This window comes from Papaver somniferum, unplaced genomic scaffold, assembly GCF_003573695.1.
Source record: "Papaver somniferum cultivar HN1 unplaced genomic scaffold, ASM357369v1 unplaced-scaffold_19, whole genome shotgun sequence".
In the NCBI taxonomy this organism is placed as follows: Eukaryota; Viridiplantae; Streptophyta; class Magnoliopsida; order Ranunculales; family Papaveraceae; genus Papaver; species Papaver somniferum.
Window position 1 is genome coordinate 3,306,725 of NW_020628818.1, and position 14,887 is coordinate 3,321,611.

At 36.8% G+C, this 14,887-nt stretch overlaps 2 protein-coding genes and 1 long non-coding RNA gene across 3 annotated transcripts; 2 read left to right on the top strand and 1 right to left on the bottom strand.

Moving 5' to 3' along the window:
* The first annotated feature begins 280 nt into the window (after positions 1 to 280).
* Positions 281 to 880, top strand: LOC113339030. The gene is made up of 2 exons (XR_003354930.1): positions 281 to 417; positions 544 to 880. It is a non-coding gene; the product is annotated as an uncharacterized LOC113339030 (long non-coding RNA).
* Positions 881 to 2,659: 1,779 nt separating this feature from the next.
* Positions 2,660 to 4,753, top strand: LOC113338953 (prohibitin-3, mitochondrial). Its single transcript, XM_026584347.1, has 2 exons — positions 2,660 to 3,602; positions 4,496 to 4,753. Exon 1 carries the CDS (start codon positions 2,757 to 2,759, stop codon positions 3,591 to 3,593), a length of 837 nt encoding a protein of 278 aa, XP_026440132.1. The 5' UTR covers positions 2,660 to 2,756; the 3' UTR covers positions 3,594 to 3,602; positions 4,496 to 4,753.
* A 3,633-nt stretch (positions 4,754 to 8,386) lies between these two features.
* LOC113338358 (transcription factor MYB73-like) lies at positions 8,387 to 9,292 on the bottom strand. The gene has a single exon (XM_026583795.1). The coding sequence runs from the start codon at positions 9,282 to 9,284 to the stop codon at positions 8,439 to 8,441; it is 846 nt and encodes a 281-aa protein (XP_026439580.1). The 5' UTR covers positions 9,285 to 9,292; the 3' UTR covers positions 8,387 to 8,438.
* Positions 9,293 to 14,887: the final 5,595 nt, after the last annotated feature.

A 14,887-nucleotide genomic window follows, 5' to 3' on the forward strand; every position in this document is an offset into this window, starting at 1 on the left:
AACGCAAATTAAATAAAAAATAGAATAAATAAAAACCAGAAACCGCTTATATCAAAACTGGACCAATGGAGAGAGCCGCAATGTGCACCCGTTTTTTAGGTGTGCACAAATTTGGACTCCATCATCATGATGCAAAGTTGCAAATTGTTATGACAAAACATAACGGTCACCCCATGGCCACAATCGAAGATGTTGTTTAACCTGGTGCTGCTCTACGGATATTGAGAAATGGGCCAAGACGAATCTCTTACGTAACCTAAGTCCATTATGATCAGGAACCTAAGTCGATAGTATAAATAATCGCAAACCCTTTCCAAATCTCTCGTCTTCTCCGCAGTAACCCTGGCTGGTTTTCGTTTTTAGGGTTTTGAGAGAAGCAAACAAGTTTCAGTTGCAATCACCACCATGAGGGCTAAGGTAATAACTAAAATCATCTTCTCAGTCTAAATCTCTTGTATTATTATTATTATTTCATGAACTTGCTGTTGATTTTCGTTTAGAAATCTTTGTTGATTCTTTGTTTGTTTGTATGTTGTTATACAGTGGAAGAAGAAGCGTATGAGGAGATTGAAGAGGAAGCGCCGAAAGATGAGACAAAGATCTAAGTAGAGAGAAAGATGACGAAGGATTTCACTCATCTAGGGTTTCATTCTCGGAGTTAGTTCTTAATTCGTTTTGTTTAATCTTACTTTAGTTAGTGGGAGTTGAACTAAGAGGATCTAGAGTTGTTAAGTTTTGTTGTTATTGTTAGTTCTGATACAATCTTAGTGAATTCGACTTATTAACAATGGGTATTATCTTTGTTATGATACTTGGAGGAATTCTATCTTAATCAGATTTTGATGAATTTACATAATAATCCAGTCTCAGATCTATGATTCATTTGATTGTGTTTATGGTTTTTGCTTTAATTAATTGTGATTTGATGATGGTTTCTTCTGCTATTTTGTTCTAGAAGAATCATTTATTGTAATAGCTTGCCAGCATGACTAGGGTTAATGTCACCTTAATGTGAATGGATGTGGGTTTCTTCTGTTTCATGCTAGAAGAATTCGTTCGTAGGTTCTTGTATAAGGTAATCATTACAACTTGCCAGCATGTAAAGTTACATTATGTTTAGTTCAGTAGCTCAATTAGTTATACGCCCATATTGTCTAATACCAATTGTTTTGGCTATTATGGTAATATGGAGTAGAAGTTATGATGGCTAGTGCAAATTTACCTTAGGTACTGTGGATTTTGTGGATTGTTCAGTTTTTCATGAATATGACTACTCTGCATAATAACCTAATTGGTTGAATACTTGTAGTTTTATTTGTTTCTTCTCCTGTTATTGAATTTGCCTATGGTCTGTTTTTTCTGATGGAAATGATTATGATCTGGCATGATGCTCTGATCTCGATGTTCTAAGTTTATAAGTTTATAAAACAATGAAGCATGCATGTGCGTACTTTTTCTTATGGGTTTGCTTGGGTGCTTTGGAATGTAGAAGCGGTATTCCAACATATCAAGCTTCAAAGAAAAGAATGTCTCAGTAGTTAGCACTAGTGGGTGGGGCTACTGTGATACGAGTGAAAATTATGGCTTAGCAGAAGATATTTACTGAATGCTTTGAGTAAATGCTTTGAATGTGTTGCGTATGAGCTTCTTTTTTCTTTCTTTTTGGATTTAAGCAAGTGTTCATTTACTGGTAGAGGGAAAATTTTAAGCATGTTTCTCTGCCATGTATGTAGTCTGGTCTTTCTAAGAAAGAATGGTGCATCTGTTTGTGGAGTTTCTTGTTGTGTTAAGAAAGAATGGTTTAGTTGGATCATCCAGGTCTTATTGTAAGATTAAGATCTCTTTATTGACTAAATACACTGATAGCAAAATTAGCACTTTAATCTTGTAGTCAGTTTAGTTGTTTGCTTTAATTTTGGGTTTTTAAATTTTTCATTGCTTTCAAGTTTGGATCTCACAAGGATAGTGAAAGTTGGTATGCATTTGTGTTGTTACCATATTTCAATCATGACTATTATCTTTTCAGTTGCATTTATGCTTCGTACTCCCGTCAAACAACCAAAGTTGTGCAAGAATATCTGCCCAAAGCTTTCATTTTCTGTTTTGATTAGACGCTTGAATGAAGAGGACATTATCAGCTCAATATAGGTGTTCCGAGAGCTCAATAGGTGTTTGGAAAATTATTAGAACTCGATGTGAACGAAAGAGCGACATATACTATCTATCGTTCTCAATAACTCAACGAGAACGAAAGAGAATTGACATATTTGTAGACTTCAAAGCTGACTCGGTGAGATATGAGTAGATCTTTCGGGATCTAACGTCCGTTCTATTTTACATCTAGACTCTAATGTCCAGCCTTTTCGTGGTCTATATACCGGTGTGCAATGGATATATGCGTTAAGAAAGGAACTATAAAACATTACGGATAAACCAAGACATTTAATGGGTATAGAAAAACAGAAAATTTTGACATGGAAAATGAGACAGGCTTCAAAACATTATTGGCAAGATTTTCGTTCTTTACGTCATTGGGGGATTCGAGCCTCTGCCTCAACTATCAGGTTAGCTTGCTCTCCCGCCTCGGCTAATCTTTCTATGAAAATTCCAATCGGCGACTCATTTCGGTTTTTCTTTAGAAATATCAGTCAAGGCATTGGCACGTGCTATGAGCACTATTAACCAAACTAGATGCCTGATTTTCAGTTAGGGTTTTGCGATAGAGAAGAAGGAAAACTAAAAAATCAGAGAGAGTAATGGCGAATCCACAGGCAGTTAACTTTCTCACAGGCTTAGCTAAAGCTGCATTCTCTCTCGGTCTCGGTGCTACAGCAGTGAACTCATCTCTTTACACAGTTGATGGTGGTCAAAGAGCTGTTCTGTTTGATCGATTCAGGGGAGTTCTTGATGAAACAGTAGGAGAAGGAACTCATTTCTTGATTCCATGGTTACAAACACCTTACATATTTGATATTCGTACTAAACCCCATACTTTCTCATCAGTTTCTGGTACTAAAGATTTGCAGATGGTTAACCTAACTCTTCGTTTGTTATCTCGTCCTGAAGTACCATCTTTACCCTCAATTTTCAAAACCCTTGGTACTGAATATGATGAGAAAGTTTTACCCTCGATTGGTAATGAAGTATTGAAAGCTGTGGTTGCTCAATTTAATGCAGATCAGTTGCTTACTGAAAGACCTCATGTATCTGCTTTGGTTAGAGAGAGTTTGATCAAAAGAGCCAAGGATTTCAATATTGTTCTTGATGATGTTGCTATTACACATTTATCATATGGTGCTGAATTTTCTAAAGCTGTTGAACAAAAACAAGTTGCTCAACAAGAAGCTGAGAGATCTAAGTTTGTTGTTATGAAAGCTGAGCAAGAAAGGAGAGCTGCTATTATTAGGGCTGAAGGAGAAAGTGATTCCGCTAAGTTGATTTCTGATGCTACAGCTGCTGCTGGTATGGGATTGATTGAACTTAGGAGGATTGAAGCTTCAAGGGAGATTGCATCCACATTGGCTAGGAGTCCAAATGTTTCCTACCTTCCTGGTGGTAACAATATGCTTCTTGGGTTGAACCCAGGTCGTTGATTCGATTCGGTAATATCTCTTTCTTGTGTACTTTTAAAGCTAATTGTTTTCAGTTGATTACCCTGTGTACTTTTAAAGCTATGTTATGATTGTTAATGTTGTTTGGTGCAGACCAACATGCTTTAGTACTGTATTAGTGGAAGAATTTGGTGAAGAGAGGAAATTTTGTATGACAGGAAGAGTTAGCATTAGTTAAGTTTCATGTTGTGATGCTAGTTCCACTTGTTTAGTGCTGTGTTGGTGTGATCGTGTGAATTAGTTTTGTGTTTCTGTCAAGTGTTAAATTATGGTATTGATGCTTTTTAGATCTAGAATTTTGTTTTGTCACATCTGATTTTTTCTTTATGTTCTTGGTTATCAACTTGCAAATGATATTTGAAAGGTTGGATAGAGAATTGTGATTGTGATTGTCATTTTGGTGTTTTATTCAATTTAAAAATGGATCAAAATGCTTTGGAAGGTAGTGTAGGAGATATGCACTGTTAGCTGGTATTGTGCATAGGTTAACAACCTGTGTGAGGATTTGAAAAATAAGTTGACAGGAAAATTTAATATTGTTGCATCTTGTACTAATGGTAGTATAGTTGTCATCCTATGTTAGAAATCTCAAACTCATTTCAGTTTTTATCTGTTACCTTTTTTTATAAGAGTACTAATGGTAGTATAGTTCTCTAACCCTAGCTCGTCACCATTATCTAACTAAGGTTTTATTTTCCGTCGCCACCATGAGAGCCAAGGTAAAATCTGATAACCTAATTTATAAATCTCCAATTCCTCCTTCAAATCTCTTCATTCTCATGAATTAGTTGCTGCTTTTGTTTTCAATAGTTCTCTTTTTCTTTCATTTCCATTACTAACGAAGTAACGATCGATTTTTTCATTGTTTTTGGGTGGATTTTCAGTGGAAGAAGAAGCATATGAGGAGATTGAAGAGGAAGCGACGAAAGATGAGACAGAGATCTAAGTAGAGAGACAGACGTTGATGGATTTCTATTTTCATTTTCGGAGTCAGTTCTTATATCTTTTGTTCCCATCTTAACTTTAGTTAGTGAGAGTTGAATCTTGTTTTATTATAGTTTTCGATAATACGACCTGTAGGGAAATCAATTTATGAATCTCAAGTTTTCAGTGTTATCCTCTGCTCATCTCATTTCGTTCTATATTTATTAAGCTATTTTAGAATATGGTAGTGTTTCATTTTGCCGTGTTTCAAATACGTATGCTTGATTGTCATTTTTACAATTGCTAGCTCTGTCTCCGTTCATCCAAATGAAGATGGGTTTAGTGTGATAGGTCGTTTAGGTGATGGAAAATGTTATCAATGTGGTTTATCAAACATCTAAGTAGAGAGACGGACATTGATGGATTTCTATTTTCATTTTCGGAGTCAGTTCTTATCTCTTTTGTTCCCATCTTAACTTAAGTTAGTGAGAGTTGAATCTTGTTTTGTTATAGTTATTGATAATATAATTTGTAGGGAAACCAATTTTATGAATCTCAAGTTTTTAGTGTTCCTTTCTTCATCTCATTTTAAGTTTTCAGCTTATAGTTATTAAGCTGTTTTCAGATATGATTGGCTTTCTTTACTGTGTTATGTTTAATAAGTGTGTTGGGTTGTCATGTTTACTATTGCTCCTGTTCTCTATTCTTCTTCCAAATGAAGATAGATTTTTGGGTTTAGTGTGATAGGTTGTTTAGGGGTTTCAAATTATCTTTCAACATAAAATGAAAAATGTTATCAATGTGGTCTATCAATCTTGTTTTGTTCATGGGTTGCCTGAATCTGCTTTAGACTGTTTTAGCTCCAAACCAGAAAGTATTGTGTTTACAGTTGCTTTAAGTACGGAGTTATGCAGCTAGCAGTATGTGTTGCGTTGGCCGGTAAGATTTTATCCTCCAAAATGAGCTTCATGTGTAGAGTATGGTAGTAGTCTATTGTTGTGAACATGTTTAATCTGGCTTTGTTTTATGTAGGATAGTTGCATCTTTTCCACACTTATCAATACATTTCACTAGTTGTCTTTGAGGATCAAACCATCACACATATTTGAGTGTCTCAACTGAATTTTTTCTGTTAGTTGCAACTTCAGAATGCAGATTTTTAAGCCTGTCTTTGTTTCTGTTTTGAATTTGGATGACTCGTCGCTTCATTATGAAGTTCAAATTCTTGGGTCTTATTTTGGTTGTTAGGTTGCTTTCTTTCAGCATTAAAACTTTCAATTGTTCCACTTTATCAAAGGACGAGGTTGCTATTGCATACAATTTTTCGTCATATCAGTTGCTGCCTGTGAAATGTTTGTCGGCAAACTTGAGTCAAATATCAGAATCATGGAAAAGTTTCATGTTTTAGGTCTATTAAAAACGTTTAAGTTAGACCGAAGCAACATTCCGGACTTCATAGGAAGTACTCCAGCTTTTGAGCTTTGGATGTGTGCTCTTTTCTGCTTGGTAGAACTTAGACCAGATGTATCCAGACAGTCAGTAGTCTCTTGAGTCAAATATCAGTATCATGGTAAAGTTTATGTTTTGGGTCCATTAAAGACATTTAAGCTTAGGCTGAAGTAGGGCTGCACAAGACCCGCCCACGATACCCAAACCCACCCGTACCCGTTAAATCCGTGGGTTTTTAATCCATACCCGCCCGTTGTGGGTGCGGGGTTGGTTATGAAAAAAAAAACCGCTGTCTGTGGGTGCGAGGTTGGTTTAAGCTAATACCCGCCCATACCCGCCCAAAAAACCCGCAGATTATATACCATTAGATAAAACTAATCCTAGCCGTCCATTATGAAACCCTAATACTAGTAGATAGGATAACTGATAACCCTCATTCACTTTCTACACTCTTCTCTCTGTTCGGCCTCTCCTCTTCTTCCTCCTCAGTTCTCCTTCTTCACCTAAGAACGACAATTACCAGAAATCTTCACCAGAAATCGACAACAACAACTTCGAATCTTCACCAGAAATCGACAACAATCGAAAAATCAACAGATTCAACACTTAATCTTCATCTGTGAACTTCCTAGATATGAATATTTTGGGGGTTTTGTTTTTTTTTTCTCACTTAATCAAGGAGATTAGAAGTTACTCTAAATACTTGAATATAAAGCGGGTTTAAACCCGTTTAAACCCATACCCGCCCAATCCGTAGCGGGCGGGTAACAAAACCCGCCCGCTGTCTGTAGGTGCGAGGTTGGTTTTAGCTTATACCCGCCCATACCTGCCCACGTGCAGCCCTAGGCTGAAGCAACTTGCGGAGTTCATAGGAAGTACTCCATTTTTAGGGCTTTGGATGTGTGCTCTACTGCTCTTTTGTGCTTGGCAAAATTTAAGCGAGATGTATCCAGTTAGGGTCTGTTTGGGAGCTTGGAAACGGGATAACATATTCTGGAAAAGTTTATCATAATTTAATTTATGATAACCCTGTTAATGGTTAGTTTTAATGGTGTTTGTCTAAAATTCTATCATATCTTGGGTTAGGTTAATTTGTGTTTGTTTGACTACAAAAATAGGTTAATATAAATAATTATTTCTTAGATAAATACTTATTTTAAAGGAAAATAACTGTCTAACCCAAGTGAGGATATAGGTATCCCAGGTATTTGGAAGAATACCATAGGAGCATCTCCAACAGAGGGTAGATTGATTTATTTTCAGTGACACATAAGATTTTAGACCCCCATTTAGCATAAATCCATCTCCAACAGTAGGGTCCTATAAGTTAGGAGGGACCAATCCTTAAATATGAAGGTGTTCAGGAAAATGTTATCTACACCTCCGGTTGCACCTCCACGTCATGTTTTTAACTATTTTTTTTTTTAATTCTAAGAGCAAATCCTATGGGTAGTGTCACTCTTTCAAATGAAGGGGTGCACTACCAATTTGGGCAGATTAGAGGCTCCTATGGGTAGTGTTTACCCCACTTTTTCCCCAAACACGTTCATGCACTCGTTCAATTGAACGAGTGGTTGGCAGTGAAACACTAGATGGGGGACCGTCCCCCGTCAAAAAAATTTGAACTTTTTGAACCAAACGGGCGACCCGTTAAAGTAGTTTTTTTAGGGTTTTTTTATTTTGATGAGAGAAAGTCTCCCGTCTAAGTAGGATTTTTAGTTTTTTTTTCTTTTTTTGACGGAGGAAAGTCCCCCGTTAAAGTAGTTATTTTAGGTGTTTTTTTTTTGACGGGGGAAAGTTCCCTGTTTAGTGTTCCTTTTCATTTTTGCCCATAGTGGCTTCACTCGATCATATGAAGGAGTCATCTTCCATATGAAAGAGTTAGTCTTCATTTGGGGACTACCCATAGGATATGCTTTAAGGGTTGAAATTCTCACGGTTGGAGATGGTTTTTAAGATTTGAGGTCTTATATTTACTCTATGTGTAGACCTCATAAATAAAAGGATTAAATAAAAAATCCACATAGGATTTTTTACACCTTCTCTTGGAGATGCTTTAACCTCACTTTTTAACACATTTTAACAGTTTTTTGCTGGATAACCTAATTTAGGATGGGATATCCAGGATACCAAACACGACCTTAGTAGTCTCTCAAATATGAATTCTACACAAACAAGTTTTAAGAAGCACAGAGCTGGTGGAATTTGGAAATTATGAATAAGATGTTTTTACTGGATGAAATTTTCATGTCTCGTATGGAAGTTATGTTGGGTTATCAAACAAAATTCACTATGCAACAGAACTGGTCATCTTTTAACACTGCAAATGCACCTTGATGTTATTGTTTTTAAAAGACCTACACAAAACAAAGATTACATTGGTCGTGATCTGAACCGTGTTATTCTGAAGTGAAAGAAAAAAAGAAAAATCTAGTTTCCTAAAGGGTTGTTGAATTAGACATCTTGATCCGCATCAACCCCTAGCCCGTCATGATTCAACCCACGACCCTGTCCCTGAGACTTGCTAACTCTGTTGATGTAATTTCTCACTTCCTCTGCAATCATACGTTGCATAATACTCATCAAACACATCTCTTTCATACCCTTCAAACTTCTACCTCTTTCAATTTCTCTATCCTCTTCTTTGACGCGCACTTCACCCTCCTTCACATTCACCTCATTTTGGCCAGCGTACGCCCCTGTTGCAACTGGTGGGCGTGGTACCACGACCCCGACTTGATCCGAAACCGGAGATTCACTCTTCCCAGGCGGAGATAAAGTAAGAGAAGTAACTAACCCGTTACCAATCTGCCCCGAACCAACATCATGACATTTATTCTGATCATCTAGAGACGAACCAGATGAAGGTAATCTAATACATTGACGTTTCTTAGCTGATTCATCAGAATCAGGCGAACAAGAAGAAGACGCCGATTCAGAAACACCACCACCGCTTCCGAGTTGATAACCACGACGACGAAGAGTTGAATTCCAATGATTCTTAACAGCATTATCAGTCCTACCAGGCAATAAACGAGCAATAGAAGCCCATTTATTACCATGAACTGTGTGAGCTTTGATAATAATACTATCTTCTTCTAATGAAAATGGTTTGTGTTTCACATCTGGACTTAATTGATTACACCATCTTAATCTACATGATTTTCCTGATCTTCCTGGTATTCCTAAACTTATTACTGACCAATTTCTTGCTCCATTTTCTTCTACTAGTTTTGTTAGTTTCTCATCTTCTTCTCTACTCCATGAACCCTTAATTCTTTCTCCATTAGTATTTATCATCTCCCCCATTTTCTCATCTCCCTCTCTGGATGGTTTCTTTCTCTTTGTTTATCTCAAATTTATAATATGAGGGTTGTTATTTGAACAGTTTTGAGTTGACATGAAACCTTAACTGCTCACCAAGAATATGAAACCATGCGCCCAGATGTAGAATCAGTTAAGGTTTACAATTAGTTGAGTGTGGGGGTTTTGTAACTGCAATATTACTTGGCATTGCAAAATTGCTAAGAAGATTTGGAATTGGGCAGCTGATATTTTTAATCTGAAACCGAATGAAGATCTTGTGGCCTCTTACAAGGTTGCAAAAGGGCGGAGTAGGATGATAAATGATGTGTGGCTTGTTGCAAATCTTGCAATAGTTACGGAATTATGGAAGCTGCGCAATAAGGCTTATTATGTGAATATGCGAGTTCGCTGGCTTGAATTTAAGGGACGGGTTCATCAGGTAATTCGTGATAACTCAATTAGAATGAAGGGCCACATGTATAATGCCTTAGATGATTTGCGAATTTTAAATTTCTTTAGAGTGAAGCATAGATCTTGCAAACACTCTGTTCCAATTGAAGTTACTTGGACGCCGCCTAATCCAGGTGAGCTTATGATCTGTTGTGATGGTGCATCACTTGGCAACCCGGGCCAAGCTGGTTCTGGTGTAGTTTTTCGTGATTCTAACTCGGCAGTTTTGGGAATTTTGTGCGTTGGACTGGGCTGGCAGACCAACTTCTATGCTGAAACTTGTGCGGTTATCTATGGCGCAGTTGTTGCTCAAAGATGGAAAGTTAAAAATCTATGCGTCAGATCGGATTCGATGAGTTGCACTTTTGCTTTCCAAAAAGGAGAGTTGTCGTGGCAGCTAATGCAGAAGTGGAGAATGGCGAAGAGTTTTTACAACAATATTAGTTATGTTCATAGCTACAGAGAGGCTAATTTTTCAGCTGATGCCTCGGCCAAACAAGCTTGTTTGTTGGCTGAGGAAAATTATGAGTTTTATGAGGGTAGGCCAGGTTTTATTCATTATGTCGAATGGCCTGGAGAGGTTTATTTTCGTTTTAAATCGGTTTTATTGGCGTGCAGCCTTTTGACTTAGCGCTAATATAGCCTAGTCCCTGTACAGTTTCGCTTTTTATTCTATTTTTGTTGACCGAGTAAAAAAAAAAAGGTTTTGTAACTGCATGAACATTTTCTGTTTGTGTATCCACTACTTCGGGTTTATGTTATTTTTCGTAGTACCATGTACTTAATGGTTAGATTATTCTTTTCGTGGAGAATCACGGTCATGATTTTATGTAGTTACATAAAGAATTGGGTCTATGTGTATAAAAACAAGTGTTGAAATAGATGGATTATTTTAAAGATGGTTGTAACGGCTTTTCTGGTTTCGCATCAAAAACCGCGGCATAACGGAAATTTACTTCCGAGTCGGTTACAGTTTTTTAACTTTTGTTCAACCACTGAGAGATGTGGTTAGACACGTGGTAGGTAATAGAATGGGTGTTATAGTAGAAATTAGGGAGGGGACGTTACAGTTTTGAAACGTCAAATGGAACTTATCTTTTTGTTTGGTACGAAACGGATTTTAGGACTAGATCTTAGGGCTAGGTGGGTAATTGAGTCATGGGTGTTGAACCGTACTCTGGTACTAGCGGCCAAGGGGGTTTTTAAATCGTGAATTGAAGCGTGATTTAACATGAAAGGTAGAGTTAGTTTGTCCTCACTGTGACACAATCTCAGCCTCCCATACGTTTCGGCTTGTTTGGATAGATTATTCATGAGGCTCACTGATAGGTTAGCACAACAACCTGTTCAATTAATGTACGTAGTAGTACGTTGTTGGAGCTTAGCTTGTTAGACTTCCAACTAGTTAGTATAATACTCTTTATCTAATAATAAATAAAAATTTAAAACGTGAATCATTTTTTATTTTTAAAAATCAAATCGTATGTTGAACCGTGAATCGAAGATTTATAATGTATTTTTGAATCATATGTTTGCTTACAAATAATACTTGATTTATAGAAAACATTCGACAAAAGTTTATTTGTGCTATTCGATATTTGTTAAAGTTTATATAGTTTTTAATCAACACACACCATCTAGTATAGTTGGTTAGGGGAGAATCGGGAGATGTGAACATACTCGGATGCCCGAGGTTCGATCCTGGATAACTATTCATCATATTTCCTCTTCCTATTTCTTTTATGTTTTGACACCTTAAAAAATGAAAATCGTACCCAATAAAAAGAATCTACACTATTTCTCTTCTTATTTCTTTTATGTTTGCCACCTTAAAAAATTAAAATCACACCTAATAAAAAGAATCTTCGCGATTTATCGAAGATTCAGCGAATAAAAAAAATTAAAGCGAATTTTAAGAGCGAAAAAATGCACGCACTAAGGCGGGTTCCTACTGGGGGTGGCTAATCCCCTCATCTGCCATGCCAGCTGGTCTGGCAAACTGGCCGAGCCACTATGGGAAAAGAGTTAAGCGATCTAGTCTCGACCGCTAGCGACTTCAACTCGACCGCTTGGTCGAGTGTGCACCGATAGCGATTTAAGCTCGACCTCCTTCGATCGATGCTCTACCGTGTATAAATATCACCATTCTCTTTAGTTTTTTCATTCACAAAAAAAAATTCTTTCCTTCTCTTGAGAGCAAAACAGAGCGATTTTTTTTGCTTAAAAATGAGTTCCAAAACAAATAGACAAAGAAAAAGAAACAAAAAAGACAAAGGAAAATCTACTGTAGATAGTGATATCGCCTGGGTCCAGGATAAAGAAAAAGAGTTTGCAAATGTCAGGCAACTAGTTGGACCTGGTGTATTACCTACGCATTTAGATAACCATCCCGAGTGAGTTGGTTTACCTAAACTAATAGGTGGGTGGTCTGAGATAACCGAAGTGTTTGGGTTCCTCCCCGAAGGTGTTCAACAGTCCTTACGAAGATATCCTTGGCAACATTTATATTTCACTGAAAAGAAAAAACCACAGGACTCAAGTTGTGCGAGTTATAGTAGAGCGTTGGTGGAACAATGGAAATACGTTATTTTTCAAGGATTTCGAGTGTGGTAAGTTCTATTTTTCCATTCAATAGTTTAGTTTTTAGTTTAGATACAAACTTTAATTTTTAGAGATTCAATTTTCTAATTTGATTCAAATTTTAGTTTTACATAAAACTTTAATTCTATGACCATGTTGTTTTTAGGGTTCACACCATCATATTTGTGAATGTTGACGAGAATAAAATGTGAGGGTGAATAACACAATTTAACCAATTAAAATGGACATCATAAGGAAGATGGAAACAACTACTTCCCTTGTCCTCAAAAGATACTGAAGAAAAGTCAGAATCCAAACAATTACACTCATATGGATTACGAGTGTCTGGGTTGAAGGATTTTTTGCACCGTTATGCTGGCAAGGGGATAGACAGAGTTGAAGATTATCCCGAGCTTGAACGTATTTTTGTGTTATGGATGTTAGGCCCAGTTTTTTTTTTACCCAATGCTAGATCAGTGGCATTAATTGGTTTTCTCGACTCTTTAGATGATTTAACTAAAGGGATAAATTGTTAGAGCACTGCTCGGTCGAACTCGCAAGCGTTGCTATCTCAAGTTTGTTTGTCAATGTTGGTGATCAAAACTATAAGTCTTGATTTCTAGTCTACTTATAGTGAGGTCTCGGACTAGGATGTGTAGTTGAGCATTAGACTTCACGGAATTCATCAATTGAAGACGAAGATCTACTAACGAGAGCTTGTGGAACTTTATCAACAAAAGGTATGTGGAGACTAAAACTCATCTATCACTTGGAAAGTCTATTTTTACTCTATCTCCTATATTGAGACAAAATTACTATTACTATATAGTATTCGATTATACACATTTGAGATTTCCAGCTGAGTTTAACTTGCTTACATATTTCTCGAAATATGTGTTGGTAAGCTTTCGCTTCAACCAAGTTCATCTTATATTCTTGACGAAAGTCAAAAGATGATCATGTGAAAATCGCCGAGTAACACTTACATGGTTTGTGTGATACAATCATTTGGTGTAGACTTGGAATGTTTCATTACGATTATTTCAATAACTTGAAAACTGCTTTGATGCTAATAGTGTGTGAAAATGGATATTGTCATCCTATAAGAAAGTTTCAATGATTGAAATAGAGTTTAGAACTATTGGATTATGAACATAGTATGCATTCTTGCATGTATGTGATCCATGACCGGAACTACAGTATGCATACCCGTATGCGTACTTGTAGTTGTGGAATTCCGGGTACCAAGTACACGCACCGGTACGCATACTTGCGTAAGGTATAGGTCCGGGAATTTCTGCTGGGTTTTGGAAGTATACTAAGGTATGCGTACCCGTTTGCATACTGGCGAACCCAAACTCAGACCGGCTACTTAGGTATGCGTACCGTATACATATTTGAGTGGTTAAAGTTCTAAAATCGGTTGTCTCATGAACTAATACATCTATATATTAAGGAATGTATTCTTTGTAAGGCTATAATGTTCATGAATTGATTCGAGTGAATCAAACCGATTTTAATTCAATTGTGTTCTTGTATACTTCTATGAGAATATAGCAATTGAACAACTCTTTAACTAGTTTCAATTGAGTCATTTGAACTAGTTGTGGTTAAGATGAATAAGGTTGATATGAGAGTGTTCATATAACTAAACTCGGTTAACTACTGTTGAGCCAACATGGTGTACACTTTTAGGTACGGTTACTCAAACGTAAATGAGGGTACATTTCATTTGTGTATAACAAGATAAGTTCGATCTAACGGTTGAAATATATTAGCTTGAATCTATTCAGGTTTTCATCTAACGATGAATATTGAATGCTCTGTTACCACGGTAACTTATTTTGCAAAACCTGATTTGAAAACTATATAAGGGAGAACTCTAGCGACTGGGAAACCTAATCCCCACACATCTTTTGTGATACTAGCTGCGACTAGAGTCGATTCTCCTTTAACCTTAGGTTTGTCCAAAACCCAGTAGGTTAACGACTTAAAGACTTCATTGGGATTGTGAAGCCAGACCCAACTATTTTCTTTGTAGTTGCGTGTCCTGATCTTTCCCTGTTCTATCGTATTGAGTACTATCTTCTCTAAGATTTGCTCGAGATTGATTCTCCGATAGGAAAGATAAAAAGTAGTCACAAACATCTTCGTCTCGTCGTTTGTGATTCCACAATATCTTGTTTCGCTACCATACGATTAAGATTATTGTGAGGTGATTGATAATATTAGGTTGTTCTCCGGGAATATAAGTCTGGCTTATCAATTGGTTCATGTGCACCTTGATTTATCAAAAGACGGAACAAAACTCGTAGGTATTTCTGTGGGGGACCGATTTATCTATTCTAATAGACTTTTCTGTGTGAGACATATCTGTTTATCAAGTCTCGAATTTGGGTCGTAACAACTCTTGGTTGTGGGTGAGATCAGCTAAGGGAATCAAGTGCGTATGATGAGGCGTCAAACTCACAAAAAATATATTCCTTACTCTTCTTACACTAACAAGTAACACAAGGATAAGCAGGTTCGTTCCTAAAGGATAGTTGATCTAGAGTTTTCTTTTAAAT

What these genes read in the sequence shown, in the direction of transcription:
- LOC113338953 (XM_026584347.1), top strand. Translation starts at nt 2,757, where the DNA reads ATGGCGAATCCACAGGCAGTTAACTTTCTCACAGGCTTAGCTAAAGCT.
- LOC113338358 (XM_026583795.1), bottom strand. Translation starts at nt 9,284, where the DNA reads ATGATAAATACTAATGGAGAAAGAATTAAGGGTTCATGGAGTAGAGAA.